General features: G+C 44.8%; 1 protein-coding gene across 1 annotated transcript in view; it reads left to right on the top strand.

Annotated features, from left to right (window-relative positions):
* Positions 1-25,120, top strand: part of itpr1b (inositol 1,4,5-trisphosphate receptor, type 1b) — a 143,101-nt gene that overhangs the window by 108,371 nt on the left and 9,610 nt on the right. Inside the window, exons 52-58 of the mRNA XM_079242420.1 lie at positions 11,313-11,488; positions 11,561-11,725; positions 11,814-12,003; positions 12,182-12,277; positions 12,906-13,039; positions 17,492-17,657; positions 18,492-18,652. Coding sequence (XP_079098546.1) covers positions 11,313-11,488; positions 11,561-11,725; positions 11,814-12,003; positions 12,182-12,277; positions 12,906-13,039; positions 17,492-17,657; positions 18,492-18,652 — 1,088 coding nt within the window. The remainder of the gene's footprint in view (positions 1-11,312; positions 11,489-11,560; positions 11,726-11,813; positions 12,004-12,181; positions 12,278-12,905; positions 13,040-17,491; positions 17,658-18,491; positions 18,653-25,120) is intronic.

The following is a 25,120-nucleotide window of genomic DNA, read 5'->3' as shown; positions in this document are numbered from 1 at the left end:
CCCTTACTAGATGTTTGCCAGGTTTGGGATTGAATATAGAGGAGAAATGTTTGGCTTCATTCCTCCTGTTACAGAGATTAAAAGACCTGAAGTTTCAGTACTGAAGTGGTGGGAATTGTTTGAGGGTTTTTTTTTTTTTTTTAAAGAATTCTGGTGGTTTCTGAGGTAAATAAAGATGATGGCTGATTGTGGAGCTTTTTGTGCAGAAACAATGAACGCAGTTCTTTCAGATTCTTTGTATGAGCAACATGTTTGACCTTGTTGTCACTTCATTGTAACCTCTGCTCAGTCAGGCTTTAGGTTGAGGAACTCATAAGGTCTATTTTCAGTCAGAAACCAGCTCAAGGTGATGGGAACATGTGGAATCTGTGCACGTTCTTCCACGCAGCTTCAGTTATCGTCTCCTCTCTTATTCTTTTCCTTTTTTTTCGTGGCTTTTTTTGAAGGCAGCATTTGTGTGGATGTGAAACAGCCTCAGCCATTAAGGCCTCCATTGTTTCAAAAAGAAGACGCACATTGTTCCGTATAAACTTTCAATTGTTCGGTCTGGGGTCAAACGGCGAAGTCCCCTTTTGTTTGAACCTCCCCTCTGTGGTAAAGTAGAAAAAAGGAGGGTGGGTAGGATGGTGGTGGGGGGGTAGCTTAGCTTTAGAAACCTCGTGTGGTTTAGAGTGTCAAAGGTCTTGTCTGGGCTTAGAGGGTCAATCTTTGGGAAACTGGTGACTCAGAGATTGGGATAGTGTTCTGGCCTCAAACTGAAGCCAGTTGTGGAGCGCTGAAATAAATCTCAGCTTGAAGTCACGCAAAGGTATCTGTACAGGTGCACGCAAACTCTGGCTACGCACTCTGGTAGTTCCAGGAGCGCAACATTCAGCTTCTGCAAACATCGAACAGAACAAAATCCCCTCTTAGCGTTTTATCAACGTATCAGTGGATGGTTTCCTGCAGGCGGTTTGTTTGAGGAGGAACTGTGGTTGGAAAGTTTTCCCTTTTCAAAAAGAGAAACCAGGAAGGAGTCCAGGCTGGGCAGCTTCTGTGGGTTAATGCGGCGGTTCAGATCAGGTGGACCAGTAAAAGTGTTGCTTGGCATGTCTGCCACCACTCAGATGCTTCTTTCAGAGGTTAATCAATATTTTAGCATCTCTCTTTCATGATAGCTGCAGTGTGAATATGTTGAAAAGATTTGTCATTACACAAGCTTCATGTCTGACACACTTCCCGTGATGATTACAATCACACTCTCACATGTTAACTTCCTTTAAGAAGCATACAGATAACCTGCTCATCCGGCTATTAGCTGGAGTTTGTACATTTTCAGACCTATTAATGGACATTTTCACTGAAACGTGCAAGATTACAGCTTGGTTTCCATATTTGGCCCCTGCACAGGTAAATTGGCTTAAGAAAAAACATAAGGTGACATAACACCGTGAACATTTTAGGAATGTATACATACATCAGTTGCATGTGCTCATAACAACTCAAGAAAAGCTTGAATGTCCATGTAAATGTCCATAGAATAGGGAGCCAACTCAGGGGCGTCGCCAGTAATTTTGGGCCCTATGAAAGACAATGGTATAGACCCCACCACTTGATTGCAAATTATAGATTTGTTTTTGCTTCAATTGCTTCAAGCTGATAAAAAAAAAAAAAAAAAAGCTTTTCATGGGAATGATAAAGATCTAGGGTTGTGTTTAACCCTTTATGGGGCAAGTGACTATTTTTGACCACTTTGTTTCCTTTCATATATTCAACATGAAACTTTTTTTTTTTTTTTTTTTGTTAATGTAACAACAGAATGGAGGTCTTGGTTCATACCAGAAGGACAATTTTAGGTTAAAATTTCTAATTTGAAGGTATTTCATTGAGTGCCCTATGAAGGGTTAAATCACAGTGCAGACATCTAACTAGGTTATTTTAATATAAATGGTTTATCAGTTTATATTACTGCTATATTTTATTACAACCTTTGAAAAAAGTTAAGACGTTAACACCATATGGCGTCTCTGGCCAAACTCCAGTCCTGGAGGGCCGTAATCCTGCAGGTTTTTGTTGGTTTTTTTGCTCTAATGGATCAAACAGCTTCTTGTCGTTCTCTTCAGAATGGCCAAATAACTTCAATCAGATATGTTGGAGCATGGTGAAAACAAAAACCTGCAAGATCCCAGGCCTCGAGGACCAGAGTTTGGCATCTGTGCTACAGAGATCCGTGTCCAGAAAGAAAATGACAGCAATGCCAGAGAGTCGTTGCGTGTTTGACTGTTCAAGTTGAAGTGGAGAGAAGTCACATTTCTACGTATTTCCTGTAAAGAAACATCAGGGATCTACGGACTTTAAGGAACCAGTGAGACCAATAAACACCCTACTGGTCCCAGAAAACCATCAGACCACCAGGAAAATGGCCACTTTGCCAGATGTCCAGTCTGTCCCTGTGTGTGGGGTGAAACTGGACCATTTTCTTTCTGTACAAGTCCCCTTCGGCCATTTTGTGCCAGACGTTCCACGAGCACAACACGACAAAAAAATCTGTATTTTTTTCATTCCACATCACAGAAATAGAATCAGATTCTTAGTCTGTTAAGAAAAAGGAAGAGATCTGCAGGTCTCCAACGTCCTGCTGAGGGCTGACTGACAGCTTCATCTAAAGCCTGGAAGGTCCTGCTGACCTGCTCATTACTGCAGAAATAGATGTAAATTTGTAGAAATGTGAAACTGGGCACGGCATGGAGATTGTTCTCATTTGTTGATTCAGATATGGAGGAAGGATTTTTAAAAATCCACTTGAAGTAACTGAGCCGTCACCTTATCGTGGTGGAGGGGTTTGTGCGTCCCGAAGATCCTAGCAGCTATGTTGTCGGGGGCTTTATGCCCCTGGTAGGGTCACCCATGGAAAACAGGTGTCTAGGGGAGGGACCAGACCAAGCACGGCTCATCGACCTCTATGATGACGACCAACCTGGGCATGAATTTTCCCTTGCCCGGGTGCGGATTACCGGGACCCCCCTCTGGAGCCAGGCCTCGAGGTGGGGTACGAGAGCGAGCGTCTGGTGGCCGGGCCTTCGCCCATGGGGCCCGGTCGGGCTTAGCCCGAAAGGGTTACATGGGCCCCACCTCCTGTGGGCTCACCATCTGCGGGAGGAGCCATAGGGGTTGGGTGCGATGTGAGCTGGGCGGCAGCAAGGGGCGGGGACCCTGGCGGTCCGATCCCCGGCTGCAGAAGCTGGCTCTAGGGACGTGGAACGTCACCTCTCTGGTGGGGAAGGAGCCTGAGCTTGTGCGCGAGGTTGAGTGGTTCCGGCTAGATATAGTTGGACTCACCTCGACGCATGGCTTGGGCTCTGGAACCAGTACCCTCAAAATGGGCTGGACTTTATTCCACTCTGGAGTTGCTCATGGTGAGAGGTGCCGAGCAGGTGTGGGCATTCTCATCAGCCCCCAGCTTGGTGCCTGCACGTTGGGGTTTACCCCGGTGGATAAAAGGGTAGTTTCCCTCCGCCTCCGGGTAGGGGGACGGGTCCTGACTGTTGTCTGTGCTTATGCACCGAACAGCAGTTCAGAGTACCCACCCTTTCTGGAGTCCTTGGAGGGAGTGCTGGAGGGTGCTCCTTCTGGGGACTCCATTGTTCTGCTGGGGGACTTCAATGCTCAATGCTTGTGAGACCTTGTGAGTGGGCAATGCTTGTGAGACCTGGAGGGGAGTGATTGGGAGGCATGGTCCCCCCCCCTCTGAACCCAAATGGTGTTTTGTTATTGGACTTCTGTGCTCGTCATGGATTGTCCATAACGAACACCATGTTCCAGCATAAGAGTGTCCATATGTACACCTGGCATCAGGATTCCCTGGGCCACAGTTTGATGATCGATTTTGTAGTCGTATCGTCGGACTTGCGGCCACATGCCTTGGACACTCGGGTGAAGAGGGGGGCGGAGCTGTCAACTGATCACCACCTGGTGGTGAGTTGGCTCAGATGGTCGGGGAGGAAGCCGGTCAGATCTGGCAGGCCAAAACGTGTTGTGAGGGTCTGCTGGGAATGTCTGGCTGAGTCCCCTGTCAGAGCGAGCTTCAACTCCCACCTTCAGCAGAGCTTCGAACATGTCCCGAATGAGGCGGGGGACATTGAGTCCGAATGGGCTGTGTTCCGTGCCTCTATTGCTGAGGCGGCCGGCCGGAGCTGTGGCTGTAAGGTCGTTGGTGCCTGTCGTGGCGGTAATCCCAGGACTCGTTGGTGGACACCAGCAGTGAGGAATGCCGTCAAGCTGAAGAAGGAGTCCTATCGGGCCTTCTTGGCCTGTGGGACTCGTGGAGGCAGCTGATAGGTACCGACAGGCTAAGCAGCATGCGGCTTTGGCTGTTGCCGAGGCAAAAACTTGGGCATGGGAGGAGTTCGGCGAGGCCATGGAGAAAGACTTCCGGACGGCTTCGAGGAGATTCTGGTCCACCATCCGGCGGCTCAGGAGGGGGAAGCAGTGCTCCATCAATACTGTGTATAGTGGAGGTGGGGAGCTGCTGACCTCAACTTGGGACGTAGTGGGTCGGTGGAAGGAATACTTCGAAGACCTCCTCAATCCTACCAACACGTCTTCCGATGATGAAGCAGAGCTGGTGGACTCAGGGGTAGACTCTCCTATCTCTGGGGCTGAAGTCGCTGAGGTGGTCAAAAAGCTCCTTAGCGGCAAGGCCCCGGGAGTGGATGAGATCTGCCCGGAGTTCCTTAAGGCTCTGGATGCTGTGGGGCTGTCCTGGCTTACACGCCTCTGCAGCATCGCGTGGACATCGGGGGCAGTACTGCTGGATTGGCAGACTGGGGTGGTGGTCCACCTTTTTAAGAAGGGTGACCAGAGGGTGTGTTCCAATTACAGGGGAATCACACTCCTCAGCCTCCCTGGTAAGGTCTATTCAGGGGTCCTGGAGAGGAGGGTCCGCCGGATAGTCGAATCCCGGATTGAGGAGGAGCAGTGTGGTTTTCGTCCTGGTCGCGGAACAGTGGACCAGCTCTATACCCTCTCTGGGGTCCTGGAGGTGACATGGGAGTTTGCCCAACCAGTCTACATGTGCTTTGTGGACCTGGAGAAGGCATTCGACCGTGTCCCCCCGGGGCTCCTGTGGGGGGTACTCCGGGAGTATGGGGTACCGGACCCCCTTGTACGAGCTGTCTGGTCCCTGTATGACAGGTGTCAGAGCTTGGTTCGCATTGCCGGTAGTAAGTCAGATCCGTTTCAGGTGGGGGTTGGACCCCGCCAAGGCTGCCCTTTATCACCGATTCTGTTCATAACTTATATTTCTAAGCGCAGCCGAGGTGTTGAGGGGATCCGACTTGGTGGCCTCAGGATTGGGTCCCTGCTTTTTGCAGATGATGTGTTGGCTTCATCTGGTCGTGATCTCCAGCTCTCGCTTGAGCGATTAGCGGCTGAGTGTGAAGCGGCTGGGATGAGAATCAGCACCTCCAAATCTGAGACCATGGTCCTCAGCCGGAATAGGGTGGATTGCCCTCTCCGGGTTTTAATATCTCGGGGTCTTGTTCACGAGTGAAGGAAGGATGGAGCGCGAGATCGACAGACGGATCGGTGCGGTGTCTGCAGTAATGCAGACTCTGAGCCGGTCTGTCGTGGTGAAGAAGGAGCTGAGCCAAAAGGCGAAGCTCTCGATTTACCAGTCGATCTACGTTCCTAACCTCACCTATGGTCATGAGCTGTGGGTCGTGACTGAAAGAACGAGATCTCGTATACAGGCGGCTGAAATGAGTTTCCTCCGCAGGGTGGCCGGGCTCACCCTTAGAGATAGGGTGAGGAGCTCGGTCATCCGGGAGGGGCTCAGAGTAGAGCCGCTGCCCCTTCGCATCGAGAGGAACCAGTTGAGTTGGCTCGGGCATCTGGTCAGGATGCCTCCTGGACGCCTCCCTGTTGAGGTGTTCCAGGCACGTCCCTCTGGGAGGAGACCCCGGGGAAGACCCAGGACACGCTGGAGGGATTATATCTCTCGGCTGGCCTGGGAACGCCTCGGGATCCCCCCCGCAGAGTTGGCAAATGTGGCTGGGGAGAGGGAAGTCTGGGCTTCCCTGCTTAGGCTGCTGCCGCCGCGACCCAACTCCGGATAAGCGGCAGAAGATGAAGATGAAGATGAAGAAGACATTTGAAGTAAGGCTATGCTAGCTCTCTCCCCCTGGCCCCAGCAAGGTGGGCTGGTTTAGCTGACAAAACTGGGATTAAAGACGTTTTAGAGGCTTCCTGGAAAGGTTACGGTAATCTCTAATAATTCTTTCTTCTTCAGCTTCTTAAAATCCCTTCCTGTTTAAAACATTTCACCCAAATGTAAACAATAATCTACGTTCACAGAGAAAATACGATTCTGGTAAAGTTTTCTGACCGACTCTGGTATCTCTGAGCGTGTGAGAGTGACGTATGTAGAAATTACTGAAAGGTAATGGCTGCGTATTCTATCCAGTCCTTCACAGGACCAAATAAAAACATCTCTGTTTGGGGTAAAATATAGTCGAGCCATGATGTCCCCGAATGACAACAAGTGGATCTGATGTTTGTTTTTATTCCACCTCGTAATAAAAGCAAACAATCCTGCACAAGAGCTTATTTTAAAGATTCCCAGTAAAGCTTTGACTATATTTCTGCATCTTGGAAGAGGATGCTATGAAAAGAAAGACTGGTACGTTGTAAAGCCTGTAGGAAACACAGCTCAGCCCTCAGTCAGGGGATGTTAAGGTAGAGTTAAAGACATTTGTACAATGGAAAAGACACATTTTGGGATTATATGGGGAATGGAAATGCAGTTTTTCAGCACTAGAAAATACCAGTAGTTGTTCTGATCTGGAATATAAAACAGGTTTGTGTTGTGAGGTTATTTCCCCACCATGTTTAGTTTCATAAGGATCATAAACATTCTGAAGTGAAGCTTCACTGTGTCGTGACGCATGTTGTCAGAAACTCTGGCATCATCACATCTCTCAGTATCCTGTTCTGACTAATACAGCGAGTACAGCCCCTGCTAGTCACAACGTTTCAGATGGTATGATGTAATTTGAGGTGAAAATAAAGGTCGGGTTTTTAAATGAGGTAAACACGGCTTCACATCTCACATTTCTCTGTTTCATATTTAGTTTCTGAAGGAGTGTAGATGGTATCAAGGTCAAATGCTGATTGATCATCAACACAAACATTCCCCGTCCCCTTTACCAGGACTACCTTCTAGTACTGGGCTGGACCCCCCGTCTTAATTCTTGGTTTGATGGTTTCAACAAGGTGGAAACATTCCTCAGAGGTTTTTCTCCATGTTGACATGAAGCATTACAAAGTTGCTGCTCCTCATGATGAGAATCTCCAGTTCCACCTCATCATGATGAGAACCTCCCGTTCCACCTCATCATGATGAGAATCTCCCTGGCTTACACGCCTCTGCAGCGTTCCACCTCATCATGATGAGAATCTCCTGTTCCACCTCATCACCATGAGAATCTCCCCGTTCCACCTCATCATGATGAGAATCTCCCGTTCCACCTCATCATGATGAGAATCTCCGCGTTCCACCTCATCATGATGAGAATCTCCCGTTCCACCTCATGATGAGAATCTCCCGTTCCACCTCATGATGAGAATCTCCCGTTCCACCTCATCACGATGAGAATCTCCCGTTCCACCTCATCACGATGAGAATCTCCCCGTTCCACCTCATCACGATGAGAATCTCCTGTTCCACCTCATCACCATGAGAATCTCCGCGTTCCACCTCATCACGATGAGAATCTCCCCGTTCCACCTCATCACGATGAGAATCTCCTGTTCCACCTCATCATGATGAGAATCTCCTGTTCCACCTCATCACCATGAGAATCTCCGCGTTCCACCTCATCATGATGAGAATCTCCCGTTCCACCTCATCATGATGAGAATCTCCCGTTCCACCTCATCACGATGAGAACCTCCCGTTCCACCTCATCACGATGAGAACCTCCCGTTCCACCTCATCACGATGAGAATCTCCCGTTCCACCTCATCACGATGAGAACCTCCCGTTCCACCTCATCACGATGAGAACCTCCCGTTCCACCTCATCACGATGAGAACCTCCCGTTCCACCTCATCACGATGAGAACCTCCCGTTCCACCTCATCACGATGAGAACCTCCCGTTCCACCTCATCACGATGAGAATCTCCCGTTCCACCTCATCACGATGAGAATCTCCCGTTCCACCTCATCACGATGAGAACCTCCCGTTCCACCTCATCACGATGAGAACCTCCCGTTCCACCTCATCACGATGAGAACCTCCCGTTCCACCTCATCACGATGAGAACCTCCCGTTCCACCTCATCACGATGAGAACCTCCCGTTCCACCTCATCACGATGAGAACCTCCCGTTCCACCTCATCACGATGAGAACCTCCCGTTCCACCTCATCACGATGATAACCTCCCGTTCCACCTCATCACGATGAGAACCTCCCGTTCCACCTCATCACGATGAGAACCTCCCGTTCCACCTCATCACGATGAGAACCTCCCGTTCCACCTCATCACGATGAGAACCTCCCGTTCCACCTCATCATGAACATGTGCAGATAATAACTTAGCTGGTGAGTGTGTGAGCGCCTCTGCGGAAGCGGATGTTTACACTGTTGCTCTGCAACATTCATCTGTGTTTTAACCAGTGTTTAAAAAAAGTAATTACCGTATTTTCTGGACTATAAGTCGCACTTTTTTCATAGGTTAGCTATTCCTGCGACTTATACATGAAAAAATATATATATAATTTCACAGACAGCAACAAGAGGACACTCTAGACTTACGCACCAACATTTCGCACTTCTTAATAATTATACATTTAAACAGTAAATATTAGAAAGTCAGCTGAGAACAGCTGAACACAAATGCCCCCAAAATAAAATGATATTCTGCAGACGACAAGCTGCAAGTTGTAAAAATTTGCAGCTAAAAACGGTAATCGAGCAGCAGAGAGAAAGTTTGGAGCAAGTGAGAAACTTGTTATATACTGGCGTAAAGCGGAGGCTACTCTTACTGGGATGAAGAAGACAAAAAGCTAATTGTGGGCTCAAAGCTAGATAGCCACAGGTAGAGGAACGAGTTCACCAGTGGGTGCTTAAACAACATGCCGCGGGGAGACGCTTGTCAATGGTACAGTTACATCGCCACGCAGAGTTATTCAGAAGTGACACAAAGGACGAAGAATCCAACGGATTTAGTCATGTGGAGTGAGATTGCGTGTTATTAATTACAGTAAAGGAACACTTGTTTGCACGACTTGCATTTGCAAAGATACAGTTTTTCAATAAAAGCCAACACAGCAAATCAGCACAAAGGCCTCATATCAACCATGCTACCATCCCGCTGCACTGGATACCAAAGTATTCCAGAGTTCCATGAGGCCATCTCTCTGAAACTGGGTCATGCAACAGGACCATGATCCCAAACACAGAGGCAGATCTACAGCAGAATGGCTGAAAAAGAAAAGAGTAACTGTGTCGCAATGATCCAAAGTTCAGACCTGAGCTTGATTTGGAGCTTAAGACAGCTGTGCCTGCAAATTCCTGCTAACTTCAATGAGCCGAAGCGATGTTGGAAAGAGGAGTGTAATGCCTCCATTCTGATGTGGTTGCACCTAAAAGTGCTTGTACAAGGTGTCGAATTGTGTTGTGCACTTCTGAACTTCTTCACTACATGATCAAACCTTTAAAAGTTGGAGGCTGGACCTTATTCTCATGAATCTTCATATATCCTGGTTGACAGCAGCATTGGAGATGGATGCTCCGTGGTAGGGCTGGGCAATATGAGGATATATCGTTTGGATAATAGAAAATATTCACCGTTTCATATGAGGCTCTATTGTTTACGCCACGATGAGGTGCTTTAATGCAGTATTTTACATCAAGATGCGCTTTACGACATGTACGCTGCAATACATAAACAAACATGGAGGAAGACTGTGACCAGCCAACCCAAACTGATTAACTCGTTTTCAAAAAGAAGGGAAATTTCTGTGGCATGGATGCAGTTTGGATATAAAAAGACCGACGTGGAACCGACAACAGACTAGCTAACAGTCCCAACAACGGACTCCGACACAACTAACTAATTTTATTACCTGCACAGGAATCAGGATAAAGAATAGAGTCAACGAGCAAAAGCAGCGTCAAGTAGAGGCGAAAGCTCATTATAAACTCCAGATGCAAACGCTGAAACAGGTATTTACCTGTGAAACGTCATACGGCCATAGTTCCCCCAGATGGAAGGAGATCACTGCTGCCGTTGCCTAGCAACATCTGACACATAACTGATGACTGACACAACATTACACCAACAGTTTTATATCGTTATGAGGATATAAAATGAGCGATATCAGGATATGAGGTTTTGGTCATATCGTCCAGCCCTACTCCATAGGTGTGTTACATCCCAGCTGGCGAGTCCCAGCAGCCACGCGGCCGGTTATGAAGCAGCACCAGAAAGCATCCCTAATGAATCTGGCTGCAGCCAGTTGTAGGTTTATCTAACAAGGTTATCTCCTTCTGACTACCAGTAGTTCAATTTGTCCTCTGTGGAGGACCTTTGTAAACTTAATATTTTCATCTCCCTGAATGCTACTGAACTAAAACCTTTTGGTCTTTAAATTTACATTTAGTGCTTTTAAATGGTACCTCATTTGTGGAGGTGGAGCTTTGTGAACTTTCTTTCTCTCTTGAAGAAAAATGGCCTCCATTGCAACAAGCATGATTTATGGGAAGAGCAAAAGTGCAGAATACTTTTCTTTGTGCTGATTTTTACTTGAAATTTTGTCGTTATATTTTCATTGAATATCTTATAAACACATTAAATTGTTTCTTAGATAAATATAACTATATTCTACCACAATATTCAAAAGTTTAAGCAATGTCCTCCGTAGTGGACATTTGTAGTTACACATTTTTTTTCCTGGTAGTCAGGAGGTTAAAATTAGTACCTGTCATGTGGTCTGAACAGTACGGATTGAGGGAAATGGGGATGAGCCGGATAAGAGATTCAGGCTGTGTGTGGAGCTACTTTACCACTGTTTAGTGTGAAGACAGAAGAATTGAGCTGCAGCTGGTGATGAGGATTCATTGATGCAAACAAACAGATGAGAGTAGGATGGCTTGTTTACAGCCAATCGGCAGGTCAAACTAGAAAAAACATCCTTTAGACGTCTTATTTTTTAGTTTTCTGTGAATATTTCTGGATGTACAAGTCCAGCTGAAGGTCAGTTTGTGGTCAATTTCCCGGGATAAACATCTGCTGAACTGATGATGAACACATCTCCTGCATCTTCAGGCACTCTGGAGCCTCATCTGTCCGCCCTGCTGTGGCTGGCCATGCTGGTATCTCTGGCCATCGTCATCGTCTTGCCACAGCCTCACGGCATCCGAGCGCTCATCGCCTCCACCATCCTGCGCCTCATCTTCTCGGTGGGCTTGGAGCCCACGTTGCTGCTACTGGGTGGTTTTAATGTAAGAACGCCTCGTTAAACAGGCAGAAAGGCTCTGTGTTATTATTTAGTTTCATGTGCTTTTGTTCCTTAGTTATGTAACAAGGTGATCTTCCTGATGAGCTTCGTTGGGAACCGAGGAACCTTCACGCGCGGATACAAAGCCATGATCCTGGACGTGGAGTTCCTGTACCATCTGCTCTACCTGATCATCTGCTCTCTTGGTGTCTTCGTCCACGTCTTCTTTTACAGCTTGCTAGTATGTGAGCGCACACGCAGAACATAAAACCATGAACACATCCTCTCTGAGATGTTGCAGAGCTTTACTCAAACCTTCTCCTCTCCAGCTCTTCGATCTGGTTTATCGGGAAGAGACCCTACTGAACGTCATAAAGAGCGTCACCCGCAACGGTCGCTCCATCGTTCTGACGGCCGTGCTGGCTCTCATCCTCGTCTACCTCTTCTCTATCGTGGGATACATCTTCTTCAAAGATGACTTCATTTTGGCTGTCGACAGGATACCCAACAAAACACTCGGTGAGCTGAAGTTCTGCTCATTCTCTCGCTGATGAGGATTTGTTTCACTTCCAGACCCAGAGGAGACATGTTGTCTCCTGATGGCACCAAACGCATGATTTATGTTTTTAACACGCCATCTCTCCAGGTCAACATGCATTGTTAAGCTGAAAGTTTGTGCCTTGTGTTCCTACCGCAGCAGAACATGGAGCCAGCATGGTGGGAGAGCTGTTTTCTGCTGCGGTCTGTCAGAAAGAAAACGGTGAAAACTGCTCAACCGAAGCTGTGACGGACGGTAGGTTGAGGTCAGGGTCGTGGGGTTCCTCTGTGTTTGTGCGTGCTGGAGATTCCTTTCGGGCTTATGCGCACATGGCCTGTTTGTGTACGTATGAGCGCCATGGCGACGCAGCCTGAGCAGATCTGCTCCAGTCAGCTGCAGATCAGCGATCATGGGATTCAAACTGAATCTGCAGCTGAGGAGGTGAAATGCCAGAGGTTTAGACTCCTTATGGTCTGAGAAGGGCCACCCTAAAGGTCAAAGGTTAAGTCCCATCAGCTCGAGTCTCCTCAGCAATGGCACGGAAAGCCTCAGACTCCAAACAATGACTGACCTTGATGAGAAAAGCAACCATTAATAACTTGGAAGTGATCAGTCAGCCATGTCCAATCCTCCCTGACCTTGTCTAGGCTTCTGAATCAGCCATCGCTGGACTGGATGATTATGGTCTGGTGACCTGTTTTGAAAAAAAATTCCCAGTATAATCCTGACTGACCCTTTTAATGGGGCTTTTTCAGCAAACCAGTGACAAAAATATCCAATTGAAATCCAAAATGGAGAGTTTGCAGCATATCAGCTGTAAATTGTGACCTCTTCACTGTTTACCTTCAGGATCCTGACGTTATCATTTCTGCTGTCTCCATAGTAACCCCATCAGTGGTGATTGAGGACAAAGAGCGGACGTGTGATTCCTTGCTCATGTGCATCGTCACCGTATTGAGTCATGGCCTCAGGAGTGGAGGAGGTGTCGGGGACGTCCTGAGGAAGCCGTCCAAAGAGGTACGAAGAACAGAAACGCCATCGAGGCAGGAAATCTCGCACAAGCGTTTAAGTTCTTTAAGTTTGAGGGATTTCTCCCGCTTCGTTCTGCCCTGATACTAACGGCTCAACACACATGACAGATACTCATGCGTTCTCCTTCCACAGATTGAATCAAGGTGAATTAAATCAAAGGGAATGAGGAAAAGTGATTGATCTTTGATGAGGGCATTAGAAAATCAACCGCTTAAACTTGTCCGACTTCAAAAAAGAGCAGAGGGAATCTGACTCAATAAGCCAGAAATAAGTGTCTGGGCTTCCAGGCTCTTGATGGTGGGAGCTTTGTGAAGAAGGCAGAAAGAGCTGCTGTCTGTCTGGCTGAGATGTGCCCTGCACAAAGGTCAAACGGCTGCAAAGAGGACTTTCAGAGCCCCAAACATTCCAGAAATAACTGCACATTGTGCTCATGTGGGACGAAGACAAGCATGTAACGACGTTAGATCTGCAGCTTGAGGCAAAGATGCAGCAAATGACTCACAGCTCCAGAAATCGCTCACATTCAATTATTTCAACATGTTTACAACTAGATTACAGTATGCACAGGGATATGGATTTTTTTCTATTGAGAAATCTACACATTAGATGTGTATCATGCTTGTTGTTGAGCTTTGTGGTGCGGAATAACTCATATATTTGATCTGCTAAACAGAAAGGGTTTCTATGCTTCCCTTAAATCTCAGGCTGTAAACATGAACACACCAGAAAGGCATGCAGGGAGTCAAGGCCTGTGTGTTATGTGGCATTTTAAAAAAAAAACGATTCAGGTGTGCTGATGCATCTAATGGATTCTTCCTTTATCTCAAGTTTTGTCTGCTGGCATGTTTTTGTATTAACTTCCTTGTAGGCGGGGCTGAAAATCTGTGTTTCATTGGTAAGATGAAGATCTTTGTTTTTGTTTCAGCTTTAAAGTGAGAAATAAAATGTGCTGGTGTTGTTTTAATAGTCACGTTGTGTTTTGATGCAGATAAGTGTTTATTCTTCATCCCAAAACTCGTCTCATGTGAAAAAATCAGCCCTACATTGCAGCACATTGTTGTGCCTTTAATAAGACATTATCACGTCTGCATCATGATTGTGGAGCTGAACAGGCCGTACAATTACCTGGCCACGCATCTCGCCACAAACTGGCCGTACAATTTGCCACAGACTGGCCGTACAAGTCGCCACAAACTGGCCGTACAAGTCGCCACAAACTGGCCGTACAAGTCGCCACAAACTGGCCGTACAAGTCGCCACAGACTGGCCGTACAAGTCGCCACAGACTGGCCGTACAAGTCGCCACAAACTGGCCGTACAAGTCGCCACAGACTGGCCGTACAAGTCGCCACAGACTGGCCGTACAAGTCGCCACAAACTGGCCGTACAAGTCGCCACAGACTGGCCGTACAAGTCGCCACAGACTGGCCGTACAAGTCGCCACAGACTGGCCGTACAAGTCGCCACAGACTGGCCGTACAAGTCGCCACAGACTGGCCGTACAATTTGCCACAAACTGGCCGTACAAGTCGCCACAGACTGGCCGTACAAGTCGCCACAGACTGGCCGTACAATTTGCCACAAACTGGCCGTACAAGTCGCCACAAACTGGCCGTACAAGTCGCCACAAACTGGCCGTACAAGTCGCCACAAACTGGCCGTACAAGTCGCCACAAACTGGCCGTACAAGTCGCCACAAACTGGCCGTACAAGTCGCCACAAACTGGCCGTACAAGTCGCCACAGACTGGCCGTACAAGTCGCCACAGACTGGCCGTACAAGTCGCCACAGACTGGCCGTACAAGTCGCCACAGACTGGCCGTACAAGTCGCCACAGACTGGCCGTACAAGTCGCCACAAACTGGCCGTACAAGTCGCCACAGACTGGCCGTACAAGTCGCCACAGACTGGCCGTACAAGTCGCCACAGACTGGCCGTACAAGTCGCCACAGACTGGCCGTACAAGTCGCCACAGACTGGCCGTACAAGTCGCCACAGACTGGCCGTACAAGTCGCCACAGACTGGCCGTACAAGTCGCCACAGACTGGCCGTACAAGTCGCCACAGACTGGCCGTACAAGTCGCCACAGACTGGCCGTACAAGTCGCCACAGACTGGCCGTACAAGTCGCCACAAACTGGCCGTACAAGTCGCCACAAACTGGCCGTACAATTTGTAAAAAAATTACAAAGGACCATGTACAATTTCGGACACAAAAAGTTAACACTTAATGCATCGTACCAGAGTTAGCCTGAGGCTAATTTTCATCTGCAGCTTCCCAGCATGGCCAATAAAAACCCTACAAACATCCCCAACCCACCCAGACATTGGCACCATAAGGAAACACCCCCTAGAAAAAGTTGAAATTTAGAGGGACAACGTCAGTGTTCCAGATTTAGGTGGTGTTTTTAAAAAAATTAATTTGTTTAGAGATTGTAATGGTCTTATGGCAGATTTACTGGTTTGTCCTGGTCCAGTCGGGTGAGATGTGTGAGAAGAAATGCATAAATATTTTGTGTCAGACTGATAGTTTTCTTGTGCGATTGGAAGGTCAGAATTAAATCCAGCATGAAACCAAGATATTTAACTTCAGTGACTTGATCAACAGATGCTTTCGTGATGACAATATCAAGTTTACTGCAGAAATACACTGCAACAATGGACGCAGTATGAACAACAGACGAGGCAGAGGATCCTTAACGCCAGTGCTATGTTTTTACCCACAATGCAATGGGGTGGCAAAAACAGGAAGTGACTTTTTTTGTTGTCCGCCTGCTGTTTTTTGTAGTCCGCTTGAAACGGCCCGAACCTTGCACTTGCAGGCGGACCGCGTCCGCTTCTTTGATCCGAATCAGAATTTGTTTGGCGCATTCACATTTCCTCAAACAAAGCGGACTTTCTGAGCAAACGGACTTGGATTTGGATCAAAAGGCTGACGTGAACGTGTCCTTGATATGAAGTCTTTATTTGGCCCTTTAACAAAATGTAATATTTCCACATTCTTATAGTGTAATCTTCCTGGTATCTGTTAAAGGGTAGAAGACAAGTATCAGATTGTGTTCAACAGGATTTTGAGCAGTTTTTACCCTAAAATGATGCAATGTGTCAAACGATATGTATCATGTACCTGACGCTGGTTTTATAGTAAATAAAAGTATAGAATTTGGATCATTATGGCCTCTACAGTGATGTTTTTTTGGGGAGATTGGGTGGTGTACTGTTGGCATTTTTATTTTCTAACATCACCAGTGCTTTTCCCCTTTAACTTTCTCTGAAATCTTTTATATGCCTCGCCTCTGTACCTCTACCTAAACATCTGACACCTCTGGATGAAAAACCTCTTTCAGTTGGAGTAGCAGTCCTAATCTTCAGGCCCTCATGTTGCTCTGTATTAAAACACTGCATGGGTGTGAGGTAGTGTGTCCAAGGTTGAAGAAGATCAGACGTAGACAGAATCAGCAGTCCTGGGATTCCCTTACATTTGAGCATTTTATTTTCCAAGAGTGGTCCATAGTACAATTTCCAAGCTCTGTGGCCAATCAGTCACCAGTTTCACATCCTCTTCCCTCACTCTCTCCCTGCGAGCTCCCAAAACTGACTACTTGTATACCCTATAAGACACACACCTGATTTGATTTAGCTTAAATCATTTCCCCATGTCACTATCCCCAGCAACCTTATTCTACACCAACAATAATACACAAACCAAATTCCTAAACAAAAACACACAAAAAGAATACCAGTTCTAATACACTATTTCACTTACGTCTGCACTCAAAGAAACTACAGAAGAGGAAATCCTCCACTTGGTTTCTCCCAATCAACTCATCTAAGAAGTCACTCACACCTGCAATGAGGAAGTGCTGGGTTGGCCATTCCCCAACACCTATCCTGCAAGGTGGAGTTAAAGAATAATGTCAAATGGTAACACAATAAAAAATGCAACACAATGCAAACACTAACAGCCCTGGATAGAGAGTGCAGCATGGTTGCCTGGCAACAGAAATAACAGAATAAAGCCAAAGGGACAAATTTAAGACAAGATAAATGTTAGGGACAAGTGGTGAACAGTTACATTCTCACTTTGTCACAATGGGTTCAAGTGGTCTTCATCAGTAAACACATTTAAAACTCCACCTTTCCACCAACTGGATCCATAAAGGCTGCTGCCTCCTCTGGCCAGAGGAAAGAGTAACATCTCCTGTGGTGTGACTGGTGGAGACTTTGACAGAAATGGAACATTTGGTTTGATATGAGCCAGATGTAATGATACTCTGCAGCAGCCTGACTCTCTTTCTGCAGTCCATTTATAAATCGTTGCGTTTTGCACATCATTTCAACTTTTCTGTTGAAATGATGTTGAAATGAAGTAATTTAGCATCTTGCACTTCGTTACAAACAGACTGAATGTGACTGACGAGCTGGTTTTCTCCGCAGGAACCCCTGTTCGCCGCCAGAGTGATCTACGACCTCCTCTTCTTCTTCATGGTCATCATCATTGTCCTCAACCTCATTTTTGGTGTCATCATCGACACATTCGCTGACCTGAGGAGTGAAAAGCAGAAGAAAGAAGAAATTCTCAAGACGACGTGTTTCATTTGTGGTGAGGAAGTAAATTTACCCTGATTTTGCTTTTGTAGTCAGTCTGCCTGTTACGGGAATATGATTCATGACCTCTGCGACATCTTTTCCACTTTCTTTTGTTTGTTTGTTTGTTTGTTTTTTTATGCCCCTCGTTGCTGCACAGCAGTCATACGTTCTTCTAAGAATCAGAATAAATGCGTTGGAGCTGAAGCGGTAATCGATACTGGATGCGTTGCACACAGTGTGGTGTAAACGCTCCGACTTGCAGATGATGGTGATGAAATGAGGAGAAATCAGGCGAGTGGTCTGCTCTTGTGCGAGCATGCGACTGCTGTGATGCAGCTTCACATCAGGCCTGTTTTTCTGGGTAAAAAAAAAACCCAACGCCTCCTCTTCCCAGAATGAATGGTTAGTCATTTGTAGGTGCTGGTGTGGAGGAGGAGTGTTTCTTCCTGTTGCCATATGGGGCTTGACCACATCAGACTGTACACATACACAGACTCTGGCCTTAATAGTCACTTATTGGCATTTTATCTTCTGCCACTTCTCAGTTCTAGTCATACTTTCTGTTTGTTGTTGATGTTTATTTCAGTTTTTTTTAAGACTTGAGTTTGACTAAAATATTTGTGAACTCTGAGCTCGTCTTGTCTCTTGACGTTTTTTCTTTTTTTCTGCCAGTTCCCACATGATCCCATTTCCTCTTTATTTTTCCATTTACCATAATTTCAGTCACAAGAGCAACCACGTCATTTTTAACGCAGGGTATTTCCTCACTCTTCCTAAGAAATAGGAGTAATGTTTATCTGGTGTGTGTGTGTGTGTGTGTCTCTCTTTTTTTTTTTTCCATTCTTAGGTCTGGAAAGAGACAAGTTTGACAACAAGACAGTAACTTTTGAAGAACACATTAAAGTGGAGCACAACATGTGGCACTACTTGTTCTTCATCGTCCTGGTGAAGGTGAAGGACTCCACAGAGTACACCGGTCCGGAGAGCTACGTGGCTGAGATGATCCGGGTGAGGATGTAATGATGCATGAACATGTTAACGTTTAACTTCCCAAGTTTTCTACACACGTTTGTTTTCCTTATGGGAGCAGATGCTGAAAGCGTTGAAGCACATATTACAGTTTTTCAGGTTTTTTGGCATCTAACTGAGCCTGCAGCTTAAAATCTAACCCCCAAAAAAGTTTCATTAAAACATGCATCTCAACCAGAAATAGTGTGCTTTGACTTTTGCTGTACAAAAGTTTTATGTTTTTGTGTAATTTGCATTAACATGCAGCTTGTTTCCTATAGAAATGAATGGAATTTGTCCGACATGAAACTAAAACCCAGCATACTTTGGAAACCTTGAGCTTAGGTCTGCTTTCACTTAAAAACAGCAATGCAACGTTACACTGGTCATGAAAGATAAAACTTTGACAGGCTCAAATGACATTTTGATATGCTTTATGGTTTAGACACAACTGCAGGTTATATTCTAGGAAAAATCTGGAATCTGCCCAAAACCCTCTCCACTCTCACATTCAGTATAAATCAAGCCCAGAAAGAGTTTTTCCCTTAGCGTACACATATTATATCTCAAAACAAGGGGAATTAAGTCTGCTTCAAATGAACTTCAGGTGTGAAAGAGCTGTGACGATGCTACAATGCTCCAAGGGTTAGAAAGTCTACTTTTTCCTCCTGTTGACCCCAGTTCAACCACAAAAATCCAATTCTTATTTGTTTCATACTTGCCATTGTTGAAATACTGTTGACATTACAGTAAAAATTAATCACTACCATGCATGTCTCCAACCATTCTGGTGTTCACAGTTCAACTATTCTTTTAATACGACTTATTGTTTGCAAACAGCAGTTGGTTGTTTATTTCTGAGCTCTGACTTTGCATCCCTTTCAGAGTAACTCAGCAGATAGCCGTGGCAACGAGCAGGTTGTGTCATCATAGCAATGTTAAAAAGCAGACCTTGTTGTCATAGCGACGTTAAAGAGCAAACCAGAGAAAGCTGTTGTGTTAACACCATAGACTGTAAGAAGATGGGCATAGCCTCCATGATGTCACCCGTAGGTTTCTGAAGAGCTGAATTGAAGCTCGGTGGGCGGTTCCTACTATCGCCATCTTGGCAGGAGCATTCTATTCGTTTTGCCCGGAGAATACAAATATGGGCAAAGACGTGGAGCTGACAGGGGGGCTGTGATAGTCATTGTGGATGATTGACATCGCGCGAACTCCGAGCTTTCTGTAGCTAAGAGCTAACAGAGCTAACCCGGTGATAACAGGAGCTAACCAGCTAACGGAGGTAAGCGGGCTAAAGTTAAGTCACATTGGTAACCGGCTAAAAACCGCGGTTGTTCTACATTCTTCTGACTTGAAGCGGGAGATCGGGTACCTGTCAATCAAAAGGACACGCACCTAAATACGCCAAACTTTGAGATTAAATTACATTTAAACAGGTGAGTTTAAAAAAAAAAAAAAAAATTCACTCCCCCTACAGTTGTCATGAAGGTAAACCTGACCTATTGAATCTAAAATGCATTTTTGAACCAGGCTGTAAACATGTTTATTTCTGCTGTGAAGTTGGTCTTTTTAACATGGGAGTCTATGGGGATTTGCTCTGTTTTGCAGCCCCGAGTGGATGAGGGGGTAACTGCAGTTTTATGCACTTCCACATAGGATTCACTTTTTACCACCGAAGGCTCCGTCCATCTTTCTTGATGATAATAAATCCATCAGGTTTTGGCCAAATATCTTAAATCTTAAAGGCTGTTGAGCTCCCCGTCTTTTTCTTTGTGCAGACACGTCCTGTCCGGCACATAGCGAGCACAACGGCTGCCAAGGTTAGCTTAGCCAGTGTAATATCAGTTCTTTATTGTCATTGATGCCAAGTTTTATGTTCCCAGGATGGAGCCTTGAGGAACTCCACATTATTTTAGTCTCTCAGATTTATAATTCCCTTTAGAAATTATTTTTATGTAACTCCTGAGTACTTTCTACTGCGTTACAACTTTTATTCTTTTAGCTGTGTGCCTGTAGAGACTGATGGGAATCTCTCAACATCATCTGAAAGAGTTGCATCTGCAAGGTGAAGGGAAATCTTCTGAAAATCCGATCCCTCCATCTTACAAATCAAGTCTTTTTTTTTTTTTTTTTTTTTTTTTTTTTTTACACAAATAAGTGATTTTTCTCATGGACCTTACTTCAAAGACCTTGCATGCAGCAGTGTATCAGCTGTTTGTTTGGTCTCTTTCTGGGGTAACCTTCATGCTGGTGCCTTCTGACCCTGATGTTTAGGTTGCATTAGTTTGGGCAGAAATCATTATTGCATTCTTTCAGCTTGATGTGATGCACAGAACATCTGTCTACCTGGTTCACTGCCTGAAAGTGTTATGCAGTCTCCCCCCTCTCTGCAGGTATAGAATCCTTCCAAAATGTACTTTGTGAATAGAAAATGCTCAGTCATGTAGCGCTTGTAGCATCATGTGTCTCTCTTTCATCATCACAGACACAAGTTTGCACATCACCACATGATAGACTCTCAGAACCTGGAGGAGGATTCTTCTTATCTTCAGTTTTCTCATTTTTATCATTAGAAAATGACCAACAAACCAGTTGACGGTGGATTTTTGTGCCTCCAGTCATCCAGCCTGCTGAAATTTGCCATCATCAGTAAAAACCAGAAATAAAATTCTCTTCGATTGTTGCAATAATCTTATGTTATGTGGAGCATTAGAAAGTATCTTAACTGCCAAAGGAAAGCCCCGTTTTGTGAAGTGGTTACTTCCCTGACGCACTTTCTGACAGTTGCTTAACAGATTTAGCCCACTTTCCTGCCTCACGTCGCAACCGGTTATACTTAGTCTTAAAAGTAACCACATGATTTAGGATTAAACCCCTCCTCTGCCCCCCTCATTGTCTCCCTCTCCCATTAACTTCTCACCCCGTAGAGCCAAACCGAGACTTTCAAGGGGTGCATTGTGACCACCAGCTTTCAGGCTTAAGGAAGGGAGAGCGCATCATGCTAAAGACCTTGATGACTTGTCAGGTGACTTACTGTTAACTCCTAGGTCAACATGCAGCTGCGAGTTTCTTTAATAAAATATGTTTATTAGATAAATTGCAAAGTCCAAGTTATGTGCAAAGACAGGATGTTTTAGATTGTTTGTATTGGATGAAGATGGGAAATGTAGGGAGAAAATACAAAATGAAGTGTGTCTGCAGAAAGGTTCATTCATATTTGGACATTTACACAAAATTACTTATTTTATCAGTTTATTGAAATGTATTCTAGCTGCAGTTATATAATAAGAACAGGTGAGGATGCAGATTCTTGGCTTTACAACAACTCATGAATCCTTTTTCATGAAGCTCAACACATACGTGATACAGTAGCAAAGACAAACACAGCGTTCATTTTTAACTATTTATCTGGAACCTTTATGCAGTCATTGTTTTTCAGAGGGACATGCATCCGGATCAGGTGGTTGATTTGACCAAAGCAGAAAAATTTGACTCTACCTTTGCGTTTGTACTTCATTGTTATCCATCTCTACTGACAGGCTCTGTTTTTCCCAGGAAACAGACATGTTTGGCCTGAATCTTGGCTACTTTTAGCCCTTATGACTACGTTACGGTAACAGCAAGTGTTGTGCTGGCCAGATTTTGACCAGATGTCAGTCATTGGCCTGGATGAGTGTTTTTTTGTTTTGTTTTGGGTTTTTTTTTGGGCCAGAAGTGGTCCTTATACCGCAAGAATTACTTGTGGTAGGTTCCTTGTGGGCTCTATGTGGTGGTTATGTGACTGAGTACTGGTCAGATTTTTGGGCCCATGTTGCCCAAATTTTCTGTCTGATCCAACAACCCAGATGTAGACAGATATCTTCTGTAGAAGGAAGCTGGTATATGTAGAGAGAATGTGGAGAAAACATGCAGACATGGGGAGAACATGCATACATGGGGAGAACATGCAGACATGGGGAGAACATGCAGACATGGGGAGAACATGCAGACATGGGGAGAACATGCAGACGTGGGGAGAACATGCAGACGTGGGGAGAACATGCAGACGTGGGGAGAACATGCAGACGTGGGGAGAACATGCAGACGTGGGGAGAACATGCAGACGTGGGGAGAACATGCAGACGTGTGGAGAACATGCATACATGTGGAGAACATGCAGACATGGGGAGAACATGCAGACATGGGGAGAACATGCAGACATGGGGAGAACATGCAGACATGGGGAGAACATGCAGACATGGGGAGAACATGCAGATGTGGTGAGAACATGCAGACATGGGGAGAACATGCAGACATGGGGAGAACATGCAGACATGGGGAGAACATGCAGACGTGGGGAGAACATGCAGACATGGGGAGAACATGCAGATGTGGTGAGAACATGCAGACGTGGTGAGAACATGCAGACATGGGGAGAACATGCAGACATGGGGAGAACATGCAGACATGGGGAGAACATGCAGACGTGGGGAGAACATGCAGACGTGGGGAGAACATGCAGACATGGGGAGAACATGCAGATGTGGTGAGAATATACATATGTGGGGAGAACATGCAAACTGACTTCAACAGAAATGCAATATTTAATAGTTTTTTTTTCCCTCTGAACCGCTTCTCTCCCACCGTCTTTCGGTTTATTTGATGCTACTGTAACGTGGAAGAAGTGTCAGGACAGAAGGGGGGGCGGACAAGTCAAACTACTCCAACAATGACTGGGACTGACGTCAATGGTGGAGGGTTCTGGGTGAAATGTCACATCTGAAGTGTAAAAAGATGATGCATGTTTCGCACTCGTCCTAATTCTGACTGCGTCTGACACCAAAAGACGCCCCTGCTCTTAGAGCACCTCTTTTTTTGACATTTTTTTCCTTTTTTTTTTTTAAAGAGGCATTTGCATATTTGTCAGCGTATCAGGTGGCTTGTGGTATGACTGTGACGTTTTCTGTTGCTGTTTTAACCACACGGCATCCTGTTTCTCTGTTATGGCCCGTGCAGGTTTAATAATGAAAAGCGTGCATATGTCATTTCTCTTGAAGCCGGCGTTATTGTTGTCTTAAAACGCGCTCAGACTTATCAGTTTACTGGAAGAGCTTTCATTTATCACTGATGGAGATGGAAAGAAAGTCGGGTTGCTGGTGGAAACGGTTGTCAGTCGCACACGTGTGTTTTGGCCGAATCACACTTTGTGACGCTCTGATTGTTTTCTTGCTTACAGAAATTAAACACGCATTAAAGATGGATTTTTGGTTAAACACACAATTTAATCAGGTTTCATCAATAATAGAAAAATGACAGCATTTGTTCATTCATAAGAGTATAAAAGTTTAGAAAAACAATAATAAAAAAACTTTACTCAACATTTTTACAGTAACAAAAAATAACATCTTTGACCACATTTATTTTGAACTACAACAAATATTATGTAACTTAAAATGTTAATTATACCTGTAATTTAGGCAGTTTAACAAACTAAAATGCATTCACTTTTTAAGAATTATTGTACAGACAGAAGACACAAGCAAAGTGAGGTGCATAAAATTAAAATAAAAACTACAAATGACTTAACTAAATTTTTTAAAAATATGTCACGCATTCATCAGTATTTCAAAGCGATATAGGGAAAAAATATTTTTAAGAAATAAAAATAAAAATAGAACAAGGATATGAAAATTAATGAGTGAATAAAAAAATAAAACTTATGAAATTATCACTAAATAAAACATAAAATCAATTAAAACAATTAAAACAATAATAAATAAGTTCAACATCTTGTATGGTGTTCCATCCAAGTGGAAATCATTTAATATTGAATTATATGTGTGTGTGTGTGTGTGTGTGTGTGTGTGTGTGTGTGTGTGTGTGTGTGTGTGTGTGTGTGTGTGTGTGTGTGTGTGTGTGATTTCATGAGAAATCAGTAGAATAAAGGCGTTGTTTTTATTCCAAATGCTGAATTTATATTATGTGGAGACTTTAAATCTGGAAAAAAAAAATGTTTTTCATTAAAGTAGAACAAATGATAAAAAATTGTTATAAAATGGGCTAATTTTAAGAAAAATGTGCAAATTGTACATGTATATATATTTAATCCTTTGCTGTTAGGCCCCAAATTCTGATCCTTTTTGGATGAAAAGCATTAGAAATTACTATAGTTTGATCAAATTGTATGAATTTATGAAAGTCTGCCACAAAACCTGGACCCAGCAGTTCTCCAGACACAATGGGGACTACATTTATCATGAGTACAGCTAATGTTGCAGTAAATAAATCAAGAAACAAAATTTCACATTGTTTCTTTAAACATGTTTAAAAAAACAGAAAAAAATGTGGCCAGACAGACCTGCACCCATCTACAAAGAAAACTCCTATTGAAACTAGAAATAAAGATTACAAGCCATGACAATTACAAGCCAAACCATCCTCGTGTTGTGAGGTCATGCGGACAATTATTTCTACAAAAACTGTTTC

Source organism: Telmatherina bonti, assembly GCF_933228915.1.
Source record: "Telmatherina bonti genome assembly, chromosome: 6".
NCBI lineage: Eukaryota > Metazoa > Chordata > Actinopteri > Atheriniformes > Telmatherinidae > Telmatherina > Telmatherina bonti.
This window is presented reverse-complemented; position numbering and strand designations above follow the sequence as displayed.